The sequence below is a fragment of the Alternaria rosae genome, assembly GCF_020736505.1.
Source record: "Alternaria rosae strain MPI-PUGE-AT-0040 chromosome Unknown BKA58scaffold_7, whole genome shotgun sequence".
Lineage (NCBI taxonomy): Eukaryota > Fungi > Ascomycota > Dothideomycetes > Pleosporales > Pleosporaceae > Alternaria > Alternaria rosae.
Window position 1 is genome coordinate 250,924 of NW_025763576.1, and position 26,914 is coordinate 277,837.

Consider the following 26,914-nt stretch of genomic DNA (forward strand, 5'->3'; position numbering starts at 1 on the left):
CGAGTTGTAGGTGCTGAGAAGGGAAATAAGAAATGCTCAGGCGTCGGCAGCGAGTAGTAACAGAGGCGTGGAATCGAGTACACTCAGGCAGATCGGCACAGACGAGAAGCGGCTGCACGCTGCATGGCGCCGTTTGCATGCACGCAATTATTGGTCGATGCACCCATCTGGGCGTGTATGCTCCTACGAGAGATGGGGTTCAGATGCTTTGTTAAGAGGCACGCCCAGTGGCGGAGCAGAGTCGCAATGAAGGTCCCCACGAGTAATGCGGCCATGCCAGACATGCTCGACGCAGTCCGCAGCCCGCCGTGTCACATATTGTGAGCCTGTAGGGCGTCGCATGCTCTCCATCAAACCTCATCGCGGCTCTGCATCACGCCCGGAGCTGCTCCAGGACAGAGTTGCCGCAGCCGCACTAAGCAGAAGCTGACTTGCCAACCGTTCGTGTGTGATCTAGACGGCGCTCAAGCAGCTCCACACCAGCCCCCATCCCATCTTCCCTCTTCCATCTCGTCGTCGTCGCATCCACATCGCCAAACGCCCGACGACCATCGCCGGCAGCACTCGCCCACGGCGCATTCCCTCTGCTGTCGTCGCCGCGCTCCCTGCGCGCCCCACTGCCAGTGCCTGCTGCTTGCGGCCCATGGAGCAGCCTGTCCGCCGACTCTAAGCCCCCGTACGCGCTGCCGTCATGTTTCGCGATCCGGTCCTGCGGCGGTCCGTCGATGATGGGGAGGAGCATTCGCGAGGAGAAAGAAAGCCGCCAGGGCACCAAGGGGAACCTACGCCAGTGCCAGCAGCTTACCACAGATCGCCGACACAAGCAGGCCAACCATACCAACACCATTCGCCAAACACTCCAGCGCCCTTGCCTCTCCACCACGCCAACCTTCACCACCCCCCATCTCATCAACACCCTCGTCCTCCACATTCGCCCAACACCACCGAGCTGCCGCCCATCAGCACGGCCCTCTATTCTCGCGACACGTCCAGATACTACGACCCGACTTCAGACAATGGAGACCGCGGCGTAGCACGGGACCCGGCGCGTTACGATACCAATACCCAGTATCCTCCTGCACAGGTGCGTCTCCCATTATATGTTTCATCTCCATCATGCCTCAGACATCACGCTTCGCTCCATCGCCATCCTCAACACTCAGGGACACGCGGCTAACCCACACCTCAGACGCAGACTCGAGCGGCACACAGCCCCTACGACAAGGTCTATCAATCACCCGTCACGACGTCGTACGCGCATCACTCGCCGCTGCAGCGCCCCCATTCGCAGCACCAGCATACCGGCACTATGGAGGCCATGTCTCACTCTCCTGTGTCGCCATCGGTTTATCAGTCGATGAACCGAGGCGCCGTGCAGCCGCCGATCGACTATCCTAGGAGGCCATCCTACAAGGAAGAGGTAAGTGAACTCGCGACTTCCACGCCCACTCTGCTCACCACTGCAACAGGCGCCGCCACCAACGCGTGCCGATCCCATGTCGCTCTCCAGTATAATGTCCTCCGGAGCCGATAACGAGCCTCCGCCAAAGTCTCAGCCACTGCCGACCGTCGCCCCCGAACCTTACCAATCCTCAAAACCTCTGCACAATCCTCATTTCGTGAAGCAAGAAGCAATGGCGTCTCCGGCGCCCGCTGACTTACCTCACCAGGAAAATGGCTTTGCCCCACGCGTATATGATGCTATGCCGCCGGTCGGTAGCCACCAGCCCCCTTCGCAGTCTGCGACTCGTGAGTTGCCTGCGCCAGACGAAGCAGAGGTCGAGGCTGCTCTCGCACACATTGAAACCAAGCAGATGAGCGACATTGACGAGTCGGCCACCCCGCACGATCTCGAAGAATACAAGCAAAGGAGCCAGAAACGCGTCCTAGAAGTTGGAGCCGCCGAGGCGAACAAGCGCAAGAAGCGGCGGACTGCTTTCCTTACACGTTACCAGGACGTTTCCGCTGCCAACCGCGACTACGCGAAGCACTCATACAACGTCGAGCACGAAGGTGACGCATGGCAGCAGGTCCAGAGCCAAGAGATTGCTGAAGAGAAGGAGCGCAAGAAGGACATGCAGCGCAAGCGAAGGCGTGAAAAGACTATCCAAAACGAGGAAGCTAAACGCGCCGAGGCCCTTGCAAAGGCAGGCCAAGCCGAGAACGAGGAAGAAAAGGAGCGTCATTTGCTGGCTGCACAGAAAGCCGAGCGGAAAGCGAAGACCACTACTCAGCTTCTGCAAGGCAATGCCCCTAGCAAGGACATTCGCGAAGTAACTCCACACGGACCCAATATGGAAGGAGGTACTATGAGCTCCTTCCAGGCCTCCGACGACCTCGCTGGCGGAAAGCGCAAGGGCAACCGCGGCACCGGGCGTCTTAAGAAGAGCAAGGAGCAAAAGCAGGCTGAGAAGGACGCTGCCGCCGCCGGCCAGGCTGCTATCGACCGCGGAGACGATCTCCCCACGATCGCGCCACGCGAGGAGGCACGCCTTGACTCTCTACGCGGCCGTAGCTACACAGAGGACTTGGGCCCCGTCGTCCTGACTTCCTACGACTCTTCCGTCTACCGAAACCTGTACCAGCAGATTGTTAAGGATCTCGCTCGCAAGGATGTTCCCAAGGTTGTCCGCATCAAGGAGAACTCGCTTTCGACGAAGCAGTCCAACCTCCGCAAGACTGCCCAACTGGCTGCTAAGGAGGCCCGTCGATGGCAGATGCGTACCAACAAGAACCAGAAAGACACGCAAGCCAGGGCCAAGCGTGGTATGCGTGAGATGCTTGCATTCTGGAAGAGGAACGAACGCGATGAGCGCGAGTCACGAAAGAACGCTGAGCGTCAGGAGTTGGAGAATGCGAAGAAGGCTGAAGCTGATCGGGAAGCAAACCGACAGAAGAGGAAGCTGAACTTCCTTATCTCACAGACTGAGCTCTACTCTCATTTCATCGGCAAGAAGGCTAGGACAGATGAGATTGAGCGTTCCACCGACGACGCCGACGCCGCCGCAGCGGACCCTCAGGCAGCAGCTAAGCCCAGTATCGACGTTGGGGAGATGTCGGCGGAAGGAGGCGCCAAGGTCACCAACTTTGAGGATCTTGACTTCGACAACGAAGACGAAAGTGCGCTCAACGCGGCCGCCATGGCGAATGCCCAGCATGCTATTCAGCAAGCGCAAGACCGTGCCCGTGCCTTCAACAAGTCTGGTGATGACGAAGAGGATGGCGAGATGAACTTCCAAAACCCCTCTGGTCTGCAGAACAAGGAAGACTGGATTCCTCAGCCCAGCCTTCTCAACTGTACGCTCAAGGAGTACCAACTGAAGGGTCTCAATTGGCTAGTCAACTTGTACGAGCAGGGTATCAACGGTATTCTTGCTGATGAGATGGGTCTCGGAAAGACGGTCCAGTCGATATCAGTCATGGCTTACCTCGCCGAGAGGTATAACATCTGGGGACCTTTCCTCGTCATCGCGCCCGCGTCAACATTGCACAACTGGCAACAGGAAATCACCAGGTTCGTCCCGGATCTAAACGTCATTCCATACTGGGGTACGGCCAAGGACCGAAAGATCCTCCGTAAGCTCTGGGATAGGAAGCACGTCACATACACCCGCGATTCGCCCTTCCACGTTGTAGTCTCTTCGTACCAACTGGTCGTTCAGGACGCTCAATACTTTCAGAAGATGCGCTGGCAGTACATGATTCTTGACGAAGCCCAAGCCATCAAGTCGTCTCAGAGTTCTCGATGGAAGAGTCTGCTTGGTTTCCATTCTCGTAACCGGCTGCTCCTGACGGGTACACCTATCCAAAATAACATGCAGGAACTTTGGGCTCTGCTCCATTTCATCATGCCTAGCTTGTTCGACTCTCACGACGAGTTCAGCGAGTGGTTTTCCAAGGACATTGAGAGTCACGCACAGAGTAACACGAAGCTTAACGAAGACCAACTGCGACGACTACATATGATTTTGAAGCCGTTCATGTTGCGTCGTGTGAAGAAGCATGTCCAGAAGGAGCTTGGAGACAAGATCGAACTGGACGTCTATTGCGACTTGACATACCGACAACGGGCTTACTACGCCAACCTCCGAGCGAAGATCAATATTATGGATTTGGTCGAAAAGGCTGTTGGTGACGAGCAGGACAGCGCGACCCTTATGAACTTGGTCATGCAGTTCAGGAAGGTCTGCAACCACCCTGACCTATTCGAGCGAGCCGATACTTGGTCACCATTTTCTTTCGCCTCCTTCGCTGAGACCGCCTCATTCTTACGCGAAGGTCAGAATGTCAGGGTCGGATACTCTACACGCAACTTGATCGAATATGCTCTACCAAGACTCGTGGGTCGTGAGGGTGGTCGATTGGAGCTTGCTGGTCCAGACAACCAAAAGGCTGGCTTCAAGGGACGCTATCTCGACAATCTGATGAATGTGTGGAGCCCAGACAACATTGCGCAGTCGGCCAGAGAGGCTGGAGCATTTTCATGGCTCCGCTTTTCTGATCTGTCGGCCACCGAGGCCTCTAGAATTGCCAAGAGCGGCCTCTTCCAGCGCGCTCTTGCTGTAGAGCAAAAGCCTAACAAGGTCGGCCGTTTCAACGTGTTCTACGACAACGACAACGGCGAGTGGGAACCTAAGCACTCCATGCTCAACATTGTCGATCGCCAGGACCGTGCACCTTTGGCCGAAATCACTGCCGATGGACACATGCACAACCTCTTCAATGTTGCCCGAACAGCTTTCGAAAAGACAGGCTTGAACGTCATCGAGCCCTGTGCAAAGCCAAAAGCATCTGCGCCTCCGGTCGAGTTGTACTGCGCTAGTCAGGGTGTCATTGCAGAGACACAAAACCTCTTCTTCAACGCGCCTATCCGTTCCGCGCTCTACGGTGTCTCGGATGCTACTGAGCAAGCTCTCTTAGAAGCCAAGAAGGAGTCCACTGCTTTGACTGTCAGCAACAGGCTTCCGCCGCCAACCAACGAGCGCACACGATTCACTCACATTGAGGCACCTTCGATGTCGCGCTTCGTTACTGATTCGGGCAAGCTAGCTCAGTTGGATGCACTGCTGAAGGAACTGAAAGCAAACGATCATCGCGTGTTGCTGTACTTCCAAATGACCAGGATGATGGATCTGATGGAAGAATACCTCACTTACAGGAACTACAAGTACTGCCGTCTTGATGGTTCGACCAAGCTCGAAGATCGTCGTGACACAGTCGCCGACTTCCAGAGCGACCGGTCCATCTTCGTCTTCCTCCTGTCAACTCGTGCAGGTGGTCTCGGTATCAACCTTACATCCGCTGATACGGTCATCTTCTACGACTCGGATTGGAATCCCACCATCGATTCGCAAGCTATGGACCGTGCCCATCGTCTCGGACAAACACGGCAGGTCACTGTTTACAGGCTCATCACGCGCGGTACTATCGAAGAACGTATCCGCAAGCGTGCCCTTCAGAAGGAAGAAGTGCAGCGCGTCGTCATTTCCGGAGGCGGCGGCGCTGGAGTCGACTTCAACACCCGCTCCCGGGAGAACAGAACCAAGGACATGGCTATGTGGCTTGTCGATGATGACCAGGCCGCGGAGATTGAGAAGAAGGAGGCGGAGCTGGCTGAGCAAGAGAAGAATGCTCCACCTGGCAAGAAGCGTGGCAAGAAGAAGCAACGGGCGGAGGCTAACCTCGACGACATGTACCACGAGGGTGAGTGGATCGCTTCATGCTGAATAATGTTTGTACTGACTATTCCCAGGCGAAGGACACTTTGACGAGAGCGCAAAGGCAAGTGGTGCAGCCACACCTATCCCACCTACTGAAGCCCCCGCCGGTGGCAAGCGCAAGAAGGGTGGACTGAGCAAGAAGGCAAAGACAGCCAAGCAGCGTCTTGCTGTGGCGGATGGAGAGGTATAATTTTCTGTAACACCACGACGACATAACACATTACATGTCTATAATTCGATGCGGATGCGGCAGTCAATGGAGCTGCCGATGGGATGCTGATCATGTTGATTTTCTTTGTACGGTGTGGGTTCTTGCGAGTGTACATTATCCGTCTTTCTCTATGCGCTAGGGTCGATCACTTGGAGGCTGTTAATCACGCCTGTCTGCATAGAACTAGGAGTTACAAAATGCAAGAGAACACGTTACTTCCACGTCGCACAAGATTGGTTAGTCATGCCACGATCGTACCTTCCTTATCCGACTTGAGTCTATGAGAAGACCAAACCGACATGAGATTCGGCGCTCGGTGCAACTAAATCTTGAAGTCCGCGACGAAATCTCCGCTAGCAGGCGTGCAAGCATACCCCCAAAACCCTCACAATGCCAACAAGTTGCAAAGTTGCGACTATGCATCAGGACGCGCAAACATGTAGATTGCCGGTACGGTGCAGTCGCAGGTGGCACCACGCAGCGGATCCGGAAGGGACACCAAATGCTGCGTCCGCCGTGTTAGGGCACCAAGATTCGTAATCGGAGCAGCACAGGTGCTACGAGGGAGATATTCTGCCCGAGATGGGCGGAGCGGAGCCGGATGTGTCGGCACTCCAGAAGCAACGCCCAAACGACCAATGTGTCTTGGGAAGTGGGTAAGGGAGAGTGCCAAGGCGATCACCGCTGTATATCACCTTGCGAGTTCGAGAAGACTGAAGCTTTCCACGCTGCTGCAGAGCCCGTATAGACTGTGGGCGGAACCAAAAGCAGTAGCACTACCGCATCGACGCCTAAAATTAACCTCGTAGATTTGGCTGGACACGGTGGCGCTAAGGTGGGATTGATTGGCCGTGGAGAGGAGGCTTGTGGCCTACGGGCACGTGCCTGAACAACGAACCCTGCATCGTCTTCGCCCCCTTCAGCATTCGCCTTGGCGTCTGAGGATCCCTTTCGGATAGCATCTTACTTGGGCCTTTTGTCGTGTACCCCCTTGGCCCTCCCCGCCTCGCCGCACCTCTGTTCTCCGGCAGCGCTCACCGAACCGCCTCCTCATCTTTTTGCCTCTCTGCCGCTGTCTCTGGTCGCTGCAACTGCATCGTTCGCGCCTGAATCTACCTCGGACGATCTGCTGCACCGCCGCAACCGTCCCCGGCCCACCCGCTACCGTGCGACAACGAAGTCAGCCCGCGCCTACCTCGTCCTACGCCTTCCCTCGCATTGCCAACTCGCGCCTTCCCACTGGCACTGGCATGAAGGCATAGCCCACACGAGCCCTCCACCGTCGCTCGCTACATTCTCAACTCAACATCACATACCATGGGTACGTCAAACCCCGGACACCGCCTGGACCCTTGACACATGGGCGTCGGCATACCGCCTGTCAGAAATGGAAGACACCAGGGACTAACAGAGCACGCAGTTGAGAAGCGCCCTTCAATCGAGGGTCTCGTCGACAATGTTGACCCACGAGAGTCCCACGAGCTCGAAGAGCTGCCCACTTTCGAGAAGCCCTTGGCCGAGCCTACGCCAGTACCGCTCAAGGAGAAGTTGATAACGTGTTTTTGGATCGCTCTGAATACGCTGTCAACACTGGGCTTGATCTTCCTGAGCAAGCGGTATGCAACATGCAGTAGAGCTAGTGGGGGACCCGCTGACAGTCGGATAGAGTGTTCAGCGACAAGCAGCTTAAAGGATGCCAGCTCATGGTCGTCATGTGGCATTTTACAGCCACCGGGCTCGTCCTCTTCATCTCAACCCTCCGACCCTTCCATGCCTTCAAGGCCGTACGGCTGAATGTTTGGAACATGCTGCCTGTCTGCGGCTTCTTCGCCGGATACGTTGTGCTTGGCAACCTTAGCTTGACCTTCAACTCGATCGGTTTCTACCAGCTCTCCAAGGTCATGACCACGCCGACCGTTGTCCTCATCAACTTCGTCCTCTTCCGAAAGCAGGTTACACGATACATGCTGGCTGCCATCCTCGCAACATGCATTGGCGTCTCATTCACCATTAACGAGGCGGCCAAGACCCAGCTATTCGGTGTCATCGTCGCGACCCTAGCATTCTGCAGCACCGCTCTGTACCAGATCTGGATCGGCAAGAAGATCGAAGACTTCGCCGTCTCGCCACCCCAACTCTTGCTTAACCAAGCGCCAATCTCCGTCTGCCTCCTCATCCCCTTCGTGCCCTTCTTCGACACCATCCCGAACCTATCAACCGTGCCCACCGACATCCTCTGGAGCGTATGCGCCTCCGGTATCATGGCTTCAATGTACAACTTGAGTCAGTTTTTGATCATCGGTCGCACCAGCGCCCTCACATTCAACATTGTCAGCCATCTCAAGACTATCATGATCCTGAGTATAGGATGGTACAGCGAGGGCAAGATATTGAGCGGAAGAGAATGGTTCGGTGTACTCCTCGCGCTTGGCGGCGGATGGGTGTACTCGCATCTTGCGCTCAAGGCGAAGAAGCAGGGCGGAAAGTGAGACGCGAAACGACATCATTGGAGTCACACGCGCGTGCTTGGGGCATACTTGATTACGTCGTACAACGAGCGTTTGGGCGGATATGAGAGGTTTTTCCCTTCTTTGACTACTTCCACGCTTTCGCATTTCTGGATCTGGTTTCACACAGCAAACGTGTTAGAACGGGGAGTTGCAGCCCTTCTTTGACCAAGACCTTTTACGCCTTTTCTCCCCCGCGAAAAAGAGAATTTTTACGACGACTAGATTGGCTAACGGTTCGGAAACAAAGGGCGCTTTCTTCTAGGGGTGGTTCAGCGCCAGCGGCGGAGTTTGGAGACCCCATCTTTTGTGTGTATGCTTCTAGCATCTTTTTCCCTTGCTTCTCTTTTTCCTTCTATATACTTGGGTCTCCTGCCTCTGTGAATGTTATCGACACGGCGCTATATACTCCAATGACATAATTTTGAAAGTTCAAGAGACGTTCCAAACGCATGTGAGATGTCAGGCTATAAGGCATCATGTTCAGGCCGAGTAAGTTGAAGACCCAAGGCAAACCAGGAAGCCTTACCCTGATTTCGGCGCAATACACGCATCGCAGGCGAATTACTATCTCTATCTCTATCGCAGACAGCATCACAGTGTACATCACTACGCAGGTCCTCTCTCAAACCCCACGGTACCTATCTCGCAAGTTTACCAAACTCGCTCATGAGCCAGCGATCGATCGGCAATAACACACAGCCACAGCTCGCTATCTAACAAAGCGCGACAGATGTCCCTAATGTGATGGCTAACTCCATAATAATGTTCTTCGCATCTTCCACTGGAGATTGGTCTAAACCCGATGCAGTACACCGAACCACAGGTTTCGGGCCGAGTAGGCTCTGAATCGAAGGTTGGAGGGGACACGTGATCGGCAGAAGGGGGCACAGCCTCGCTTCTAGCGTCCTTCTTTCCAACTATTGTGGACTCAGCCCTGCGATGTTTATGTGGGAGGTGAAGTGCAATTTGTGGCATTGCGAGATCTGTGCGCAGTTGTGCGCTCGATTACTTCCTATTTCATACGATGGTTTTGATGATCAAAGGCGGCTTGGGGATGCCTTATATCCGAGTCGACGAACCAGATCTGGTAGTGGTAGGACGCTGGACGCCTGTGTGCTGACGGTTTGGGGCTGTTCCGGTCACGTTTGTGGGCTTAGTTTCATGCGCTTGATGCCTAGGTAGATGTAAGTGGATTGCGACTGGATGTCTCGCTTGATTTGAACTGAATTTGGGTAGGTGTTATGACGATAGTGGGTGCTGTGTTTGGGTGGCCTGATGGACTTTCGCATACCGGTAAGGCAGATTTCATGGTAGACAATGTGGTGAGGTGAGCATGACGGTTACCGTGGGTGGTATATAGGGTCTTCGAATACCGTGGGAGGATGAGGGGATATTCATCATCACGAACCAATTTCTATACGATTGTACATCACTCATACACCGCACGCATCTTCGCACTCCACGTATCTCGGACCCACATACTCTGGATACCAACATTACCCAAGGCCCAATTGACAAAGTCATTCGAGCACACATTCACATCTCGCAACCCACAAACCTTCACATCGACAACACAAACCAAAACCCGTCAAAATGGGCTGCGGACTTTCCAAACCACCCACAACCCAATATCCGCCTCCGATGCGTCAAACAAAGATGACAAAGCGTAACAAGCGGCATTACGGCGGTGGTTACGACACTGGAGGCGCATACGCATACACAGCAGGATATGGAGGCGGCGGAGGTGGCTTCTTTAGTGGAGGAGATGGTGGAGGTTGTAGCGGTGGAGATGGCGGCGGAGGTGGTGGAGGAGGAGGAGGAGACGGAGGGGGTGGTGGTGGTGGTTGTTAGGGGTGTGTAGGGGAGTTGAAAGGGTATGCGAAGGGAGGGTGTATGTTAGTGTGGAGATTGGAGATTGGCGTTCTGGTATATCATTTGAGGGTTTTCGAAGCGTATGATATGGGGTTTCCATGGCTTGAAAGGCGATATTTTTGAATCATGAGCCTTTTAACTACTATCCCTTTTTGACAGGTACCCGCATTCTCCGTGAATTTTGGAGCGTACGCGTATGGGTGTAAGATTGACATGTCCTGTTCTTGAAACGGAAGAGCGTGAATCGGCTGATCTTTGCGGTAAGTATGTTGCGGTTTCGGCCCTTAGGTGTTCGAACCTGCCTAATTCTGTGCGGCTGAAGCAAGATTTAGAACCTTGGAAGGATTGCCAAGTCAGCTGAGACACTCATATACGAACGTGGCGTGTTTTAAAGCATGCGGTACTCTCATCGTCTTCAGTCTCGTAATACAGGTCGGTACGGATACATCGAACAGGTACTATCGCAAGCGACTCGAATTGTCTGCAACTTGGGAAGGTAAGAATGACGTCAGACGGGCCTAAGCCCCTACGAGCCATGGACAAAACTTTGTCCGAAGCGGCAAAAACATCTGCATCATCGTCGCCGCGTGCGGGTATGATCTCGGATCATCTCCGAGCTTCTCTTGTTGAGCAGTACCCCGCCGAATTCGACACAAACGACACAGAAAAGCCCCCCACAAACGGAGGAGACCAGAAGACCCCACCATGCATCATATGCCACCATTTCGCCAACGGCTTGGAAACCAGTACACCAACGGCAGACTTTCTTGTTTCTGCCGGCACATGTCAAGGATGTTCAATCATCTTGCAGGCTCTTGATGCCGTCACCGATATTCGACGGCCAGAATTCACGACTATCGATATTAGGCGCAAGGAGGCGGTCGACTATTGGCACCTTTTCGACCCCAAGAATGTGTTGAATGTGAGGTGCAAGCAGGAGGGGGAACCATATGGCGGTATGGTGCTATTTGGTCGGAAGTATGTGGATGCGAGACCGAATGATTACCAGATCTACACTCCAGTTGGTAAGTTCTTTTCAGCTGGTCAGGCTCCTTTCTATCAGCCCAAGTCTCCTCTAAAGTAACGAGGAATGAGGGAGTGTTTGGAAATCATGCTAAACTACAAACAGATGCTGGAGAAGACTTTGCTATTCCGTGGCTCGGTGTACGCAATAGTGAAAAAGATAAGTACCGAGAGCTATTAAGCAATCTCGAAGATCGTTTGAGTCAAGCGCGCAGCTGGTTTGAGCAATGCAAGGCTGATCATTCGTTATGTGCACCAGAAAAGGGTGAATGGCCACGTCGTGTACTCGATCTCGCGACTAATTCTATCCGCCTTGTGGATAGCGCATCGATTGCATCAGCCTCACCACAACATCAGGAAGGTTACGCTTGTCTCAGTTACGCATGGGGCACGACCGGCTCTCTCAAGACGTTGAAAAGTAATCTCGAGACCCATATGCAAGGCATCGATATTTCGATACTCCCTCGCACCCTCGCCGATGCCATTCACGTGTGCAAGGCTTTTGGCTTGCGATACCTATGGGTAAAGCAAAGAATCCATGAACTGTATATATCCCAGAAGCTGACTTGATACAACAGATCGATGCGCTATGCATAATACAAGATGATATACAAGACTGGATGGACCAAATTCCACGCATGGCGTCCATCTACCCAGGAGCTGAGCTGGTCATCTCGGCACAAGGTGCATCCAGCGTCCAAGAAGGATTCCTGTCCCTCAGCCCTGCCGCGAATGCACCACTCAAACGCATTGAGGTACCCTTTCGCATGCCAAACGGCACGTCTCGCACAGTTCAACTCTCCATTCGCGAGCGAGAGGAACAATACTGGAATAATCCAGCACATCATTCGTCACGCCCCACTATAGACGATGGTGTCGACATCGACGAAGTTCTCACCCCCCTCACCACCCGCGCATGGGTGTTCCAAGAGAGCTTTCTAGCGCGCAGAATACTATATGCTACACCATCTGAACTAGCGTGGCAGTGTAGCCAGCACGAGAGATGCGAGTGTCGGAAGGAGGCAAAGGAAAACACCGTTCGATCTACCGCAGAAGACGACGATTTCACTGGCGTGCGTACTCTTGGTCAACTACTCCGTGTAGAAGACTTCCGCGCGACCGATCAACCCCGTTTCAACCATTCAAAACTATGGGCTGAGATAGTAGGGCGGTATTCGGAAAAGAGACTGACCAAATGGACTGATCGCTTAGCCGCGATACAAGGCGTAGTGGGAGGATTACAGCAAGCCATGCCTGACAAGTTCAAGGAGGAAGATTACGTATTCGGGCTCTGGAGACCACAGCTAGAAAAATGGCTGTTGTGGAATCGTCCCCATCGGAAGCAACCCGGCGACTCAGAGGTAGTTGCTACACTGAGGAAGATGGCGCCATCTTGGTCCTGGATGACGACTATTGGGAAAGTCACGTACTATGACTTTATCTTTGAGCCGAATGCTGTAACTTACACACACGTCATGCGCTCCGAGAAGAAGGAGCCTGATGGCTCTGCGGCAGATATATTCGGAGCAGGCAACTGTGAGTTGACGCTCGTCGGCTTTTGCCTCCCGGTTCGGTCACCGTTTTCGCTTCATGAGAATGAACAGGGGGAAACGCATTCCTATAACCCTTTCCTTATCCCTGAACGCTATGCAGCCGTTGATAACATCGGCCCCTCAGTCATCGATATGCTAGCGGACGACCCGACGGACACGACCGTGTTTTCCCGCGTCACACATTTTGCGCCTTTAGTAAGCGGCCCGCCGATGGATAGCGATGACCCAAAACTGCGTTTCCAGGGCTTGTTTCTGGAGAGGATAGCTGGTCCGGAAGATGAGGGAGAGCCGTTTACTTGGGAGCTTGAGGGTGTCACTTACAACGTCACGTTTGAGGGTACGTTCAAAAGAGTGGGGTTTGGCTATGATGACTGCTCACAGGTGCATCTTCACTGGAATGATACAGAGGACTATGCTAGCGAGGTTCGTGCGTTTAAGCTTGTCTGAAGTTGATATGAACTGAATGATCAATTGGTGCCTGCATGATACATTCAATTTTTTTCCTATTTCCAGGGCTTCGCATCACTTTTTCTCTTCTCGACGTGATTTAAACCTAGCTAGACCAGCAGCTCAGGTGTTCTCACTCTTCAAACAGATCATCCAGCCCGTCATCTTCTTTCTCCTCGGTGTGCTCCACGACCAGGGTATATTCATCCTCTTCGTCCGTCATCGCGGCATGGTCGTCCATAACATGGCTACCATGATCGTTCTTAGACACTTGCAAATGCCGTGAACACTCCACACCAGTATCTGGTCGTCCAATTGTCTCCCGCCTCTGCTCCACAGTCGGCACAGCTTCTTTATAGAAATTGCTCTGCTTCGCCTTTTTGATCGGCCTTGAAGTGCCTAGAACTGCAGACGATGTATCTGCTTCGATATTATCTAACCCTGACGTAGCCTTGCGCTTCCCAGTAGACTTGAACGCTGCAGTATTCTCAGCTTGGATGGTCTTTTGCTGTTGAGCGGCATCTTGTGCGCGCGCTATTGCTTCAATATCAGCCTTGAATACTGCATCTTTTTCTTCCTGAGTGAGTTTTGGTTCGACATCGTTCTCGGCGTACTGTTCGCGTTCTTCCTGCTCTGCTTGTGTGATGCCTTTGAGTGAAGCTCGTTCGGCCTTGCTCATGTGTTGTAACTTTGACTTTCGACCCAATTTGCGCTCAGTGACGACTTCTCCCTCACTGTGTTCATCTTCGGAGTCTGAGAAGAGCGGGAGTGGAGGTTGGGTGGTTTTCTTCGTCTTCTTTGTCGCTCGAGGAGGGGGTATAGTGGCGCCATCTTCATCAGCTTCGGTGGCAACGGCAAACTTTTTCGACTTTCGCGAGGGCTTGGGCGCAGACGCTTTCTCATCTGTCTCAGCCCCGCGTTGACGTCGAACATGCTCAACAACACCAGGAACCCGAATGTCCCGCTCATCTGCTGTAGACGGTTTGAAACGGTTCAGTGGCTCAGAAGGGATCCTGACGATGTCGCTCAATCCCTTTCGCTTCCTGCTCCGAGCTACCTTCTCTTCGGCAATTTGCTTTGGAGTCTTGCTTTTCCTTGAATGAGAGGATGGGTCGCTACCACCTCTCGAGTTATCTTCATTGACAGGCTTCGCCGCGCCCTCGCCTTGAATCGACTTCTGAGCTCTTAGAAGCGTCTCCTCAGCCAACTCTTTGCGCAGCTCAGCTGGATCAAGACTCTTGCGGAGAGTTTCTTTTTTATCAACAGGTTTATCATCCTTCGTACGTTGAATCTGATTGTACATATTGCACAGCTCTCGTGTCAGGCGCTGCTTGGCCGGTATCCGTCGAGGCGCCTTTCCATCAGCGATGTCTCGGTCGCTGATCTGCTCATTCTCCAGTCGGATGAATTTCTTGATCATCTTCGTCGCCATGGCATCAGCCATATTGGGCACATGTACTCCACCGCAGCGATGGTGCTCTGACCAAGGCGAAACGTCATCATATTTCTGGATGTTGAGAATCCAGGTGCCTTTGCGATTGTCGAGGTCGTCTAGAGTCCAGTCTAGAAATAATTCCTGGTGATCGCACAGTGGTACTGACGAGTAATTTCCCCGCTTGGGTTGGTCGTAAAGAGGATCGCTGCATTGGTTCCTGTCTTTGACTCCTAGTGGTTGGCGCTCGATGAAAGTGTATTCCGGTCGATACTGGTAGTCGTCTCGTGAATCCATCTGAGTACGACTCAGATTTATCGAATTGGGCGCATTGGCTGGCATTCCTGACTTTATATCCTGGTTACCACTAGCCTGAGCCATGATATCTCCAAACGAGATCTTTGGTGCGGTTTTGCCAACAATTGGCTTCTCCTCCTCGGATTCAGATTCGTAGGCTTGTTCTAGGAGATTCTTGAAGCCTGTGGTGAAGAAGGGTTGGTGAGCAGCTTTGCTCTTTTTGAATGCTGCGTTGATGGCGTTGGCAGCGGAAGAGCGGACTCCCGCGGAACCTTCTTCAACAATGATCTCAGGCATACTCACGGATTGAATGTGATTTTAGAAGACGCGGATGTTGCGGTGTGGCACAATTCGAGTTGAGATCGTGAATGAATTCGATGAGGTACAAGTCGGGCTCGTTGCCGTGGGTAGACCGATTTGGAGCGACTGGAGCCGTGGAGCGCGGAACAATGGGAGAGTGAAGGGGTGTACAAGTGAACGCATTCCCATAAGCAAGAACCTAGTACCACTGAGACAATACCATTGTATAGCTATTGAGCCACGTAACGTTATCTGGTCTCACTTTCACTTCTGGAGATCGCGCGTCACTGTGAGATCAGCAAAGACTGTGGAACAACGTCGTTAACAGGATTTGAGCACTTGCCGCAAAGATTGAACAGGAACAGAGATGGAATTGAAGATATGCGAAAACTGGCTATGTTCCACAGAGTCGAGAGCAACATAATCAATCACGATCGCGCAGCCGGATACGTCAGAAGGAAAAATCTATGTTACCATGCCGATGCCTGAGGACGATGATCAGGCTCGCAAGCAGCTTAGGAACTAAGCTGTAATGCCCTGCTTAGCCTTCAAGTACTCTGTCAGATACTGCTTCCGGTACTGGTTTTCATCCGTCTCCTTTCCCCTGTTTAGCGGCGTCCACTTCGGGTCCTCCTTGAATAGTCGCATAGCCTTAATGTACTGAAAACTCATATTAGCACTCTATACTCCCGTAACTATTTTACTTTCCGAATTCACTCACGTTCTGCTCATCAGTAGTGAACCGATGGTAAATTCCCGGCGGCAAAATGATCAAATCACCCTTCTCCAGCCAAATCCTCACCCAGTCGTCGCCCTCGCTCCTCACATCAAAGTAGCCCGCGCCATCGAGGATGTACCGGATCTCCTCGTCTTCATGTAGATGTTCGGAGAAGAACGACTTGACTTTTTCTTCGTAGATGTCGCCCATCTTCTCTGGGCTGACGATGATCTCATCCCGGTTCTTGTAGTTGCGCGATGTAGCAATGGGTTCCACGCCGGAGACTTCTGGTACGCTGTGGTAGATGACACCGAGCTTTTCTAGGTAGTCTGGGTCGACTGAGCGACCGGAGTCATGGGGTTGGCGTTGGTCGCCCTGCGGAGGTTAGGTCATGTGCTGGATGTGGAGACAACGATTAAGACCTACCGGGAGGTTGTCGAACCAGTATGCCTTCATTTTGCAGTGTAAATTATCTTTGGGTTGTAGGTTTCACGAAAAGGGTATCACAGCAACGTGTTGTGGAGGTTGACTTTGCCGTTGGGTATGAAGGAAATAATTTGAGATGCCCAAAAGCACGTGGCGAATGGCGTCATCGGGATTACCCAGCGGGGGTAAGCTAGTCAACAACCACCTGAGCGCGCGACATTCACACCACAACCGTCCAAAGCATGGAAACTGTAGAGCTAGCGGCTGGCGATGAAACCATCCTCGTAGTGCTGTTTGTATATGTAGACTCGTCTTTCAGAATAGCTGCAGCTCTTGTTGGAAAGAGAAGAGAGACATACTACAGCACGTCTTTTCGCAATAGATTAACAACACATTGCACCAGAAAGCGAACAGATGCTCCTTGCGCTATTCGTCTGATTGACTGAGCGAAAGACGTCTCACAGTATTTTTGATTCTTGTGCTAGCTGGAAATGCGCAGTTCGTCTGAACGCAATCCTTCTCTTCCAAGTAGTTCGTTTGTATGTTGAGCATTCCAAGCAATTGATGACTCGCCTGCTGCGCTACCAGATCATTGCAGCTTTGCAAGCATGCATACAATCTTCTTGTTTCCAACGCGCGTCCGCGTCGTCTCAGCTCAATGCATCTTACAGGCATCCGACGTCGCTGACACTTCAGCCGAGCTGACATGTGGAGGTTATCAGTCCCAGTCCAGGTCCTCATCTTCTTGCTGCTTAGCCCTGGCGTTCTGCAGTCTCCGCCTCTCATCCTCCTCGTTGACCTTGTTTCTCGCAAGAACATTTGCACGAATGAGACGCGCCTCCAGATCGCGAGTGGTAAAGCTCTGCTCAGTATGACCGAGTCCCTCAAATCCAATAATGCGATCAGCCCCAATACCATCGATGAAGGCAATAACGCAAGGCAGAACTTGAACTCCTAGGCGTGTGACTAGAAAAGGGCAGTTCTCCACATTGATTTTGAGGAAGCGGGCCTCGTAGTGAGACAAAGCGAGTGACTGCATCGTTGTTAGACAATATCTTTTGTAGGGTTGTTCGTTCTTACCTCGAGATGTGTGTCCATGATACGACACCGGTTGAAGTCGGGCTTGAAAAAGTGAACAACACACAGTTGCGTGCTTGTGGTGATATCCATCAACGCCTTCTCGTCCTTGATTTCCGTGTATCTGCCGTGCTCGTTCTCTTTTAGCCGCCGTGCCTTGTCATACTCGTGATGTAATTGCTGGAGTCGTTGCTCGCGAAAAGCATCCAACTCTTCGTCGTCTTCCAGAGACGCAATGAGCGCATCTTCGTCTGAGTCGTCGTCGCGCGCAGCACGATCAACGAGGGAGGCGACTTTGGGATCTAAGGCGGGCATTTTTCTGGTTTTGTCTGGGGTCGCTTGCCGAAGGATCAGGGGAAAGAGTACAGGACTCGATAAGGAAAGTCACGTGGCGATAGGCTGCCGGAGTGAGCAACGCGCTCTTACTCAAGCTTCCCGGTAGCGTTGCGTGAATCACCCTGACCGTCTAAAGCTTACGCTACGCGGTGTAGTAAGGGCTAGCAGTGAAAAATAGAACACAGCTCGTAAAGGCGGCAGGGTGGTGCTGACAAGAGGTTGTTCGTATTCAAAGGCGGCCTAGCGGCTTGTGAAATTACCACTACCAACAGCAGCAACTCCAGGCCAGGGGAGAGGCAGCGTTAGGACCCACCCACTTCGCGTCCCTGCGCATCTCTCTTGCGACGCCCGTCTCCTTCCTTCTGGTCCCACACTCCTGTCTTTTCTTCTTCACTCGACCGCCCCTCCTTCCTCGTCGCACACACGCCGCCTCATACTTGTCCTCTCCCCGGACATTCCCGTCGCTGCCGCATACCACAACCCTCCACACGCGAGCGTATAGACCCCCTCTCCACCACCATGTCCGACGACAAGAAAAGCGACGACTACAGGGTCGATATGCCCTCCGGCAAGGAATTCCGCGCAGCGTCGCCGCTTACTCGATCAGCGGGCTCAAACCGCGCGGGAGCTGTCGCCATCACAGAGAACCCAATTGCTGCGGTTCTGGCATACTGTGGATCTTCTATTATGATGACCGTTACGAACAAATACGTCCTTTCTGGCGTCGACTTTAACCTTAACTTTTTCCTACTCTGCGTACAGGTATGACCACATCCTCGTGCAGCAGACCGCCTTTCTAACCTATCGCAGTCAGTCGTCTGTGTTGCCGCAATCTCGATATGTAAAGCCCTTGGTATCATCAACTACCGGGACTTCAACAGCGATGAGGCGAAGAAGTGTAGGTTCAATCTACCATTGACAATACGGGAAAATGCTAACATCGTCAGGGTTCCCCATCTCCGTCCTCCTCATCGGCATGATCTACACCTCTACCTGGGCGCTCAAGTACCTTTCGATTCCCGTCTACACCATCTTCAAGAACTTGACCATTATCCTGATCGCATACGGAGAGGTGCTCTGGTTCGGTGGTGCTGTTACACCAATGGCGCTCTTCTCCTTCGGATTGATGGTGCTGAGTTCCGTCATTGCGGCTTGGGCAGACATCCAGCACGCTTTGTCGAGCATGGGTCACGCTGCAGAGAAGACCACTGAGGCCATGTCAACTTTGCACGCTGGATACCTCTGGATGATGTTCAACTGCTTCTGCTCGGCAACCTACGTTCTGTGCATGCGCAAGCGCATCAAGCTCACCAACTTCAAGGACTTTGACAGTAAGTTCATCAAGCCGAAATAAAATACGACCAAGTACTAATTGCAACTAGCCATGTACTACAACAACCTCCTCACCATCCCGATCCTGCTCGTCGCTTCCATCCTTGTCGAAGACTGGTCCTCCGCCAACGTCGCAAAGAACTTCCCCGCCGAACAGCGCAATACCGTCATCATGGTCATGATCATCTCCGGTCTTTCCACCGTTTTCATCTCGTACACCTCCGCCTGGGCCGTCCGTGTCACCTCTTCGACAACCTACTCCATGGTCGGTGCTCTGAACAAGCTGCCCATCGCGCTCAGCGGTCTCGTATTCTTCGATGCGCCCGTCACCTTTGGCAGCTGCTCCGCCATCTTCGTCGGTTTCGTCAGTGGTCTCGTCTACGCCCTTGCCAAGGTCCGCCAAAACAGCAAGCCCAAGACCGTCCTTCCTACAACCAACATCCCGCTCAGCGCTAGCAGCCGCAGCATGCAGGACAGCCTGAAGTCATAGGACAATAGTCGTAGACCAAATTTTCAACGACCACAACGGGCATGAAGGCAAATGACTCTCGTTCCTGTGTTTCTCTTGGCATTGTCGCATTGTATTGTATACGAACGAATGTCCCTTTTTTCACTTCGCCTTTGGGTCCCTAGGGAGGTTCTCTTTCTCAAGGTCAATTTCTTTGTACCTCTCATGCCTTGGAGCATCTTACCCATACTATTCAGAGTCTTAGAACGAGTTTGGCGTTTCGGATCGAAGCAGCGCGGAATCCTGCGGTCCGGCTGGGGTGGTGGAGTATGTGGAGCGAATGGATGTACTAGCATTTTGTTCAACTACCTTTCATATTTCAAGTTCTCCCTCGTTACGTGTTGAAATTTGTATATCCAAGCCGACATTAAACTCGAGCAAACTTTTGTTTCTATACATCTCGTATTCCGCTCCTCACGACTCCCTCCCTACCACCACTACGTCTCCCTCCACCCCCAATCTCAATCTTAACTTCTACTTCCCCCCTCTCAGTCAACACAAACCGCCCCAGCTCCACAATCTGACTAACAAGAACACATCCCGGTTCCTGCCACACCCCCCTCATCTTGACATATGCCCTAATCCCGCCACTCCAACCTGACTCCGGCACAATTTGCTTGACAACATCGCGGAACCGCATATCGCCTGCTACATTCACACGCAGGGTTTCAGTCCCATGACTACTGCGCATCTGCACGCGCAGGCGCGTAAGGTTGAGCGGTAAGATGAGTATCTCATCCCTCCCTAGTTTCTCTGCTGTTTGGCGGGGAACCTTCGTGTTGATACGCGTGAAGACTGCATCTATGTCTATCGGGGAGTTGTCCGAGGGGAGAGATTGGTCTCGGTTTCTGCGGCGGCTTCCTCCGATTGGCATGCGTGGGTGGAGGGTGCCGGAGGGGTCCATGTAATGTGGGTATGGTTCATCTGGGGTGTCTTGTCCGGAGGAGCTGGGGGAGATGTCGGAGTAGTGTGAGGGGCGCCTTGGGAGACGGCGGTGATGTTGAGGTAGTGGAGAGTGGTAGCGTGGAGGCGGCTGTGGACGCGGTGTGCGACCGTGTTGGCGAGGTGGGTCGTAGGTGTGCTGAGAGTGGTAGTAAGGATTTTGGCTTGGGGCTGGGTAGTTGGAGTGCGAGTATGCGGAGGACACTGGGGCACGGCGAAAGAGATCGCGGTTGAAGGGGGATCCGAACATGTTGACGATGGGTAGTAGTAGAGTAGTAGTGGTGATAAAATGTGATAGTTTGAAAATAAAGAGAGTTGAATTTTGGATGCAATCAAGATTATGCTGACATTGATACTCTGTAGTTATCTTACAAGCATAGAGCTTCCTTCACATCATGTGTGGTTTGAGAGACGGGAGTATACATTTCGTGTGACCAAACTCGGAATCGAGATAGGCGTGATTGTCGCGCAAGCCGAATCCGCAAACACTACAGCGTTTACCCGGTCATCGATTCAACACACATGCACACGTGCTATACGTGTTTGAGCATTGCGCTGCGCTTCTGTTGGACCAGAGGACGTAGCTATGCGATATGCGCGAACGCGTCTTGGGTGCAAATCGTGTACCGTTTGACCGGAGAGTGCGATAGTCTTTTCTTGTCGCTCACTGACATCAATTGAGTGTTGCTACATACCGCAAAGGACAAATGAAATCCATAACCTCAACACCGATCCTCTCGCGCCTGACTAAAGAGAGTTAACACCGTATCCTAACATCCTGTACTTCAGCAGAAAGATGAGCTGTCCTCGTCAAGAGGACAGCAGAATGTGTAGTAAAACCAAACAAAGAGCGTGCTTATCCATACATGTGACAGATATTTGGCCGCTTGTTAGGCCATAGTTGGCTTGCCAAATGGTCCGTCTGTCTTGTCACGGTGAGAGCGCGTGCGCGTACTGCCCAGAGAACCAGCCACCTATACCTCGCCAGCCTTTGCGGCACCGCCCTTCTTCTTTTGCTCAACCTTGAGTAGTAGTGCGCGGTTGATGTGCGGCAAAACACCTCCGAAGGCAATGGTAGCGCGGATGAGTGTGTCGAGTTCCTCGTCACCTCTAATGGCGAGCTGGAGATGGCGTGGCGTGATGCGCTTGACCTTCAGGTCCTTGGCAGCGTTGCCTGCGAGTTCGAGAACTTCGGCGGTCAAGTATTCGAGAACGGCAGTCAGGTAGATGCTGGCTTTGGCACCGATGCGCGTCTTTTGTCGCGTGAGGTTTCTGAGATGGCGCTTTATGCGACCGCAAGGGAACTGTAGTGAAGACGGCACGTTAGCGCGTGGTTTCTTTGTGCTGCACGCGAAGCAATGCGCGGGGTGCAATGGTGATGACGCGTATCGGGCAGCTACTCACTTGAAGGCCGGCTTTGGCGGAGTGCGACTTGGGAGTCTTGACTTGCGCATCGCCCTTTCCTCCTGTCTTGCCACCTGTCTTTCCTGCGCATCCTGTTAGCTCTCGAGGCTCTTCGGAGCGCGACGCAAAGTCAGCGCGTACCTTTACCACCGCCAGCCATCTCGGGTGATTTATTCGGGCTTAATGTCGGTGTCGATGGAATTAATAAAGATGCGCGACCGTGATGCCGGGATTTCGAAGCGGATTCTAGGTGGTGGTGTTTGGCGAGAGGTGGGGTGAATGTGGTCAGGTCTTGCTGGGAAGAGGTTCTACTGTTGTGACAAGGTTACGTTCTTGTACCGATCGGGAAGGCTCCACTTGGCATGTACAAGGTAAGGCACCAGTCCAGTCCCCCCCAACCGTACGACGGCGTGTCTGAGGATCGTCGGTGATACTGTGAGAAATTCGTTAATCTGGTCTAATGGGTTCGTCGCATTTTCGACGCCTCATGGAATGCTGGACGGTAAGGTGGTAGGGGCGGGTGCACCAGACGTAGCTTTATCATTGCCACCCAACGAAGGTGCCGAGGAATAATTGTCGAGCATGATGTCTGAGTGACTGGTGTTTGAACCTAAGAGTTAGACATGATGGAAATTGAACATATTACCGTTCTTGGCCGCCTAGTCAACAGCCGTGCGCTGAGGCAAAGCGGCGGCTTCTCGACCATAAGATCTGTAAGTGACAATACATATGGTCATTCCAGACTTGAAGAAATAACCAGGAGATGTTGCATCTGTGATAATCGTCAGTAAAGTGTCGGAGAACCAGAAGTGTGATCAGGAAGCACGGCGCCATGCGGGGCTGCAGTGATTTGTTACAGCTCTGAGATAACCATCGAACGACCTAACCAGAGTATACACGATTGGCTTGAAAATTTGGAAAGAGTGATCTGTCAGGCGACTCGAGCTCGGTCGACTGGCAGCAAGTGGTAGTGCCGACAGGATGAGGAGGCAGTGACGTAGCAAGAGTGAAGACAGAGGAGACGACGGTTAAGGAGACAAGACGGAGGAGTTACTTACAGTGAAGATATCACGAAATAGGTTCTCAGTGGCTGCTCGTCAGTACTGGTGGTGAGTTTGATAGGAATGTGAGCTCATCGCTTGTACGTATGGCCTCCAAGGTTGGAACCGATATGGAATTCAGACCACCTCTGCGTGGGGGCGGTAAGTCCAGGCTCAATCCTAACATACTATAGTCGATACGAATAAGCTTGAGATAGTTTCAAGTGTGCACCACCAAAGTTGTTGGCGTAGCAAAGTGATGAACCGGCGCTCACTGCTCCCGCATTCAGTCGTGATGGTCCGTGCATCAAGGTCCCGCCCTAGCGCTACGTCTGCATGGCTCCCTCCCCTGTGCGACAACATGTGTAGATGCTGCCGCAGTCGTGACGAGACCAGCTATTGCGCGTGCGCATAATTCTCACTGACCGTCTTTCTACAGCCTCAATCACTATCCGCGTCTCTGCCTCTGTCCGGTGCCCCAGGGTCCGAGCTCTGGAGCCAGATTCCGACACGTCGACCGCGCTGTTGCCGACCCCCGACGCCGAATGCCAACCCGCACTGGACGCTCTCTAAGCACCAAAGATCGCCGCGACGACCCTCTAGCATACCTCTGTCATGGCCTGGCAGTCGCCCTCGGCCATGAACGGCGGCGGTGCCAACGGAGGGGGTGACGGCAATGCGCCCGCCGGCACAGAGTACACATTGCAGGGTATGCGCTTCCCCTGGACATGCCATAGAGCTGGCGGGGAGACTGGCAGGCTGACCCTCTCACAGGTGTTATGCGATTTCTACAGCTAGAATGGCACAACCACGAGCGTGCACGGAATGCCTGGGACATTGAGCGCGCAGAGATGAAGGCCAAGATTGCAAAACAGGAGGGCGAGGTGCGGAGTGCGAAGAAGCTCAACGACCAACTGAACAAGCACATTCGCATGCTGGAACAGGCCCTCACCAACGAGAGAAAGAAGAAGAGCGAGGCAGCAGGAGGCGAAGCCGAGGCCACAACAGACGACAAGAAGGACCCTAAGGGCAAGAAGAGTGGCATGAACTCGACGAAGCGTGCGTATAATTTACTGCCAGATTACATTTCGGACGCCTACTAACCTGGCGAAGCTCAAAACAAGAAACACAACTCCTTCCTCGATGTTGACTCGGAGTTCCTCGACCGTGCAGAGGCCGACCGCGAGAATCTACGAGAGAAGTCGAAGCTCTACCTCACGAAATGCGTGGAAGAGATCACATACCTCCTTACACCACCCCCGCAAGCCCCGCAACAACAGCAGAACATGCAGCCCCTCGCAAACGGTAACGGCTACATGAACCATGGGGAGGCCTCAATGGAAGATATCTACCTCCAACAACATCGCCAGAGGCTGCAGTCGCAACTTCCAACCATGCCAGGCACATCCATGCCTACCCACCAGCCTCCCAGTGTACCAGTCCCCTCCGAACTCCAAAGCTTGGCCAACCAGCATCAAATCCACCACGCACCGCAGATGGCACGAGAACCCTCACAGCAACAACCACTTCCGTCCAACGCTGCCATGGCTCAAGAGCTTCTCGCTGGACATCAACGCCAGGTCCAGAACCAGCAGCATTTTTCCTCAGTGCCCGAAGAGCAGGTTGAAAAGGTAACTCATGCTTTCGACAACGAAGGCCGTCAAATACCGATTCGTGGGGAAGAAGCTTCGGATGCAAGCCAGGCTGCCAACCAGGATAAGGATACAGATGATTGGATCTTCGACCCGGCATCGGAGACAGCTCAGGATGGCCCACCGAGGCGGCCAGACACCGAGGAGTTTCCATCAGCGGATAGCATCCCAGCAAAATCGCCACCACGACCAGTCAAGAGGGCCAGCAAAGACCACGTTAGGCGATTGAGCAGCGACCAGAAAGCACAGCAAGCCGTAGCTCAGTCAGCAGCAAAGAATGACCCGCAAAGTTTCAAAGTCCGATTTGCACTGCGCGGTCACCTCGATGTCGTGCGGTCAGTCATTTTCACTGGGGGCGGCAGTCCTAGTGAACCTGAGATCTGCACCGCAGGAGACGATGGCATGATCAAGAGATGGATGATTCCTGCAAGCTACGCAAACCAGCACAGCATGAACAATGACCTCGACATTCAGCCGTTCTGGTCGCATCGAGGACATGAGGGCACTGTGACATCGTTAGCAGCCTGCCCCGCTTCTGCTCATTTCGCTACAGGCGGAAGAGTCTCTGGCGATGGCTGGATATTCTCTGGTGGTCAAGACGCTACGATCCGCGTATGGGAACGAGGCCGGGTCGATCCCAAGGCCACCCTGGAAGGGCACACAGATGCTGTCTGGACTGTATGCGTTCTTCCAACCAACTGTGCTAATCTCTTCGGCGCGGATAGTAGCAAGTATGGAGGACCGGACCGCGTCATACTTGCTTCTGGGTCTGCTGACGGCACTATCAAAATCTGGGCCGTAAGTGCACCGCCTCAGCTCGTCTCACCGCAGACGGGATCTCGACGTGGTGTTGGTGGTAGCCGAAGACATTCGGTCACATCTGGCTCGCATCACCCATCCTCACCGCAGCCCAGCATTGCTACTACGACACCATTCCATCACATGTTGATACATACTATCGAGCGCGACACGCATGCTTCACCTACTTGTATCAGCCCGCTGTCACCCACTGGAGAGAATTTCGTTGTCTCATTCTCTGACGCATCTATATTGGTGTACGACACGAGGACCGGCGAGGAACTGATTGGTATGGCTAGTAATGAGTCATATGACGGCACTCCAGCGACTGGTATTACATCAGTCGTGACCAGTTCCCAATACCTTGAAGGCTCTTCACAAGAGGCGGGTCGCGGTGGTCCTGATGAGGAAGGTATACACGGCCCGACCGGATCTGCCAATGGCGGTCTCGAGGGTGTTGTAATCAGTGGGCACGAAGACCATCTCATCCGGTTCTTCGATGCCAACTCAGGTACGTTTTTGCAATATCAAGAAATGCGTCCTTGCTAACCAAGAACAGGACAATGTACATACAGCATGCTTGCGCACCCTGCAGCTATTTCTTCGTTGTCGCTCAGCAAAGACGGCCGGGAAGCCGTCTCCGCTGGCCACGACGCTTCCATTCGTTTTTGGTCCCTTGATAAGCGCATCTGCACACAGGAGATCACCGCGCATCGTATCATGCGTGGCGAAGGTGTGTGCAGCGTTGTTTGGAGCCAGGACGGTCGCCTTGTCGTCTCAGCAGGTGGTGACGGCATAGTGAAGGTATTTGCAAGGTAGCATCCTGCAGAGCCACCAACTACGACTTCTCCTCGCATTTCTGAGCCTCCGTTTCGCATGAACTATTGGCATTTTTAGCTGGACATACCCCTGGATTTTGATCGAACTGGGAAAGGGAAAGCATGATTGATGGGTATTCTGATGGTGGGATGGTAATTTTTCGTTACTTCTCAACGCGCCTTTGGTAGACAGGCATTCGCTGGCGCCGTGTGTTATGTTGACTTCGCTGCCTTGTATTATACGATTGGGATGATCGAGCTCAGCGGGAGACACGCAAGAGCCAGCAAGTCAGTAATCCGACTTTCTCCAATAGTTGACAGCGTGATAATGTGCGCCTGCCTGAACACATGACCTGAGCTCAATAGGTAGACACTGCAATGTAGTCGTGACGTACGAGTTCCCTGGCCGCGGGGGATCTGTGCACAAAGAGCCCCCAAATTACGGGCAAGGCGCGACATGGATGCCTTAAACTGAGCTCTGAGCTGAAGCGACCTTCT

The 26,914-nt window shown here is 53.1% G+C and overlaps 10 protein-coding genes across 10 annotated transcripts; 5 read left to right on the forward strand and 5 right to left on the reverse strand.

Moving 5' to 3' along the window:
* Nucleotides 1-415: 415 nt before the first annotated feature.
* On the forward strand, nt 416-6,061 carry BKA58DRAFT_203336 (helicase SWR1). Its single transcript, XM_046165880.1, has 4 exons — nt 416-1,084; nt 1,190-1,420; nt 1,470-5,703; nt 5,753-6,061. The coding sequence occupies exons 1-4, from the start codon at nt 692-694 to the stop codon at nt 5,908-5,910; spliced, it is 5,016 nt and encodes a 1,671-aa protein (XP_046023030.1). The 5' UTR covers nt 416-691; the 3' UTR covers nt 5,911-6,061.
* A 973-nt stretch (nt 6,062-7,034) lies between these two features.
* On the forward strand, nt 7,035-8,756 carry BKA58DRAFT_203353 (triose-phosphate transporter family-domain-containing protein). Its single transcript, XM_046165882.1, has 3 exons — nt 7,035-7,252; nt 7,352-7,547; nt 7,598-8,756. The coding sequence occupies exons 1-3, from the start codon at nt 7,249-7,251 to the stop codon at nt 8,418-8,420; spliced, it is 1,023 nt and encodes a 340-aa protein (XP_046023031.1). The 5' UTR covers nt 7,035-7,248; the 3' UTR covers nt 8,421-8,756.
* Nucleotides 8,757-11,444: 2,688 nt separating this feature from the next.
* BKA58DRAFT_292930 (heterokaryon incompatibility protein-domain-containing protein) lies at nt 11,445-12,280 on the forward strand (the record flags this gene model as incomplete). The annotated part of the gene is made up of 2 exons (XM_046166878.1): nt 11,445-11,858; nt 11,915-12,280. Coding segments are annotated over 2 exons (780 nt in total), but the record flags the coding sequence as incomplete, so codon positions are not given.
* A 2,038-nt stretch (nt 12,281-14,318) lies between these two features.
* Nucleotides 14,319-15,065, reverse strand: BKA58DRAFT_318826 (uncharacterized protein; the record flags this gene model as incomplete). The annotated part of the gene is made up of 1 exon (XM_046167692.1): nt 14,319-15,065. A coding segment is annotated over one exon (747 nt), but the record flags the coding sequence as incomplete, so codon positions are not given.
* A 651-nt stretch (nt 15,066-15,716) lies between these two features.
* Nucleotides 15,717-16,619, reverse strand: BKA58DRAFT_387877 (1,2-dihydroxy-3-keto-5-methylthiopentene dioxygenase). The gene is made up of 3 exons (XM_046170605.1): nt 16,510-16,619; nt 16,087-16,458; nt 15,717-16,025 (listed from the first exon to the last, which is right to left on the reverse strand). The coding sequence occupies exons 1-3, from the start codon at nt 16,537-16,539 to the stop codon at nt 15,888-15,890; spliced, it is 540 nt and encodes a 179-aa protein (XP_046023034.1). The 5' UTR covers nt 16,540-16,619; the 3' UTR covers nt 15,717-15,887.
* A 472-nt stretch (nt 16,620-17,091) lies between these two features.
* BKA58DRAFT_203455 (thioredoxin-like protein) lies at nt 17,092-18,171 on the reverse strand. The gene is made up of 2 exons (XM_046165886.1): nt 17,590-18,171; nt 17,092-17,542 (listed from the first exon to the last, which is right to left on the reverse strand). Exons 1-2 carry the CDS (start codon nt 17,899-17,901, stop codon nt 17,228-17,230), a joined length of 627 nt encoding a protein of 208 aa, XP_046023035.1. The 5' UTR covers nt 17,902-18,171; the 3' UTR covers nt 17,092-17,227.
* A 270-nt stretch (nt 18,172-18,441) lies between these two features.
* On the forward strand, nt 18,442-19,744 carry BKA58DRAFT_318412 (uncharacterized protein; the record flags this gene model as incomplete). The annotated part of the gene is made up of 4 exons (XM_046167674.1): nt 18,442-18,684; nt 18,733-18,820; nt 18,870-19,253; nt 19,305-19,744. The coding sequence occupies 4 exons, from the start codon at nt 18,442-18,444 to the stop codon at nt 19,742-19,744; spliced, it is 1,155 nt and encodes a 384-aa protein (XP_046023036.1).
* Nucleotides 19,745-19,948: 204 nt separating this feature from the next.
* Nucleotides 19,949-21,090, reverse strand: BKA58DRAFT_203431 (uncharacterized protein). Its single transcript, XM_046165884.1, has one exon. The coding sequence runs from the start codon at nt 20,952-20,954 to the stop codon at nt 20,154-20,156; it is 801 nt and encodes a 266-aa protein (XP_046023037.1). The 5' UTR covers nt 20,955-21,090; the 3' UTR covers nt 19,949-20,153.
* Nucleotides 21,091-21,531: 441 nt separating this feature from the next.
* Nucleotides 21,532-22,499, reverse strand: BKA58DRAFT_203438 (histone-fold-containing protein). The gene is made up of 3 exons (XM_046165885.1): nt 22,250-22,499; nt 22,109-22,191; nt 21,532-22,008 (listed from the first exon to the last, which is right to left on the reverse strand). Exons 1-3 carry the CDS (start codon nt 22,266-22,268, stop codon nt 21,679-21,681), a joined length of 432 nt encoding a protein of 143 aa, XP_046023038.1. The 5' UTR covers nt 22,269-22,499; the 3' UTR covers nt 21,532-21,678.
* A 1,009-nt stretch (nt 22,500-23,508) lies between these two features.
* BKA58DRAFT_341562 (striatin Pro11) lies at nt 23,509-26,849 on the forward strand. Its single transcript, XM_046168353.1, has 4 exons — nt 23,509-23,857; nt 23,923-24,207; nt 24,262-26,109; nt 26,158-26,849. The coding sequence occupies exons 1-4, from the start codon at nt 23,764-23,766 to the stop codon at nt 26,415-26,417; spliced, it is 2,487 nt and encodes an 828-aa protein (XP_046023039.1). The 5' UTR covers nt 23,509-23,763; the 3' UTR covers nt 26,418-26,849.
* Nucleotides 26,850-26,914: the final 65 nt, after the last annotated feature.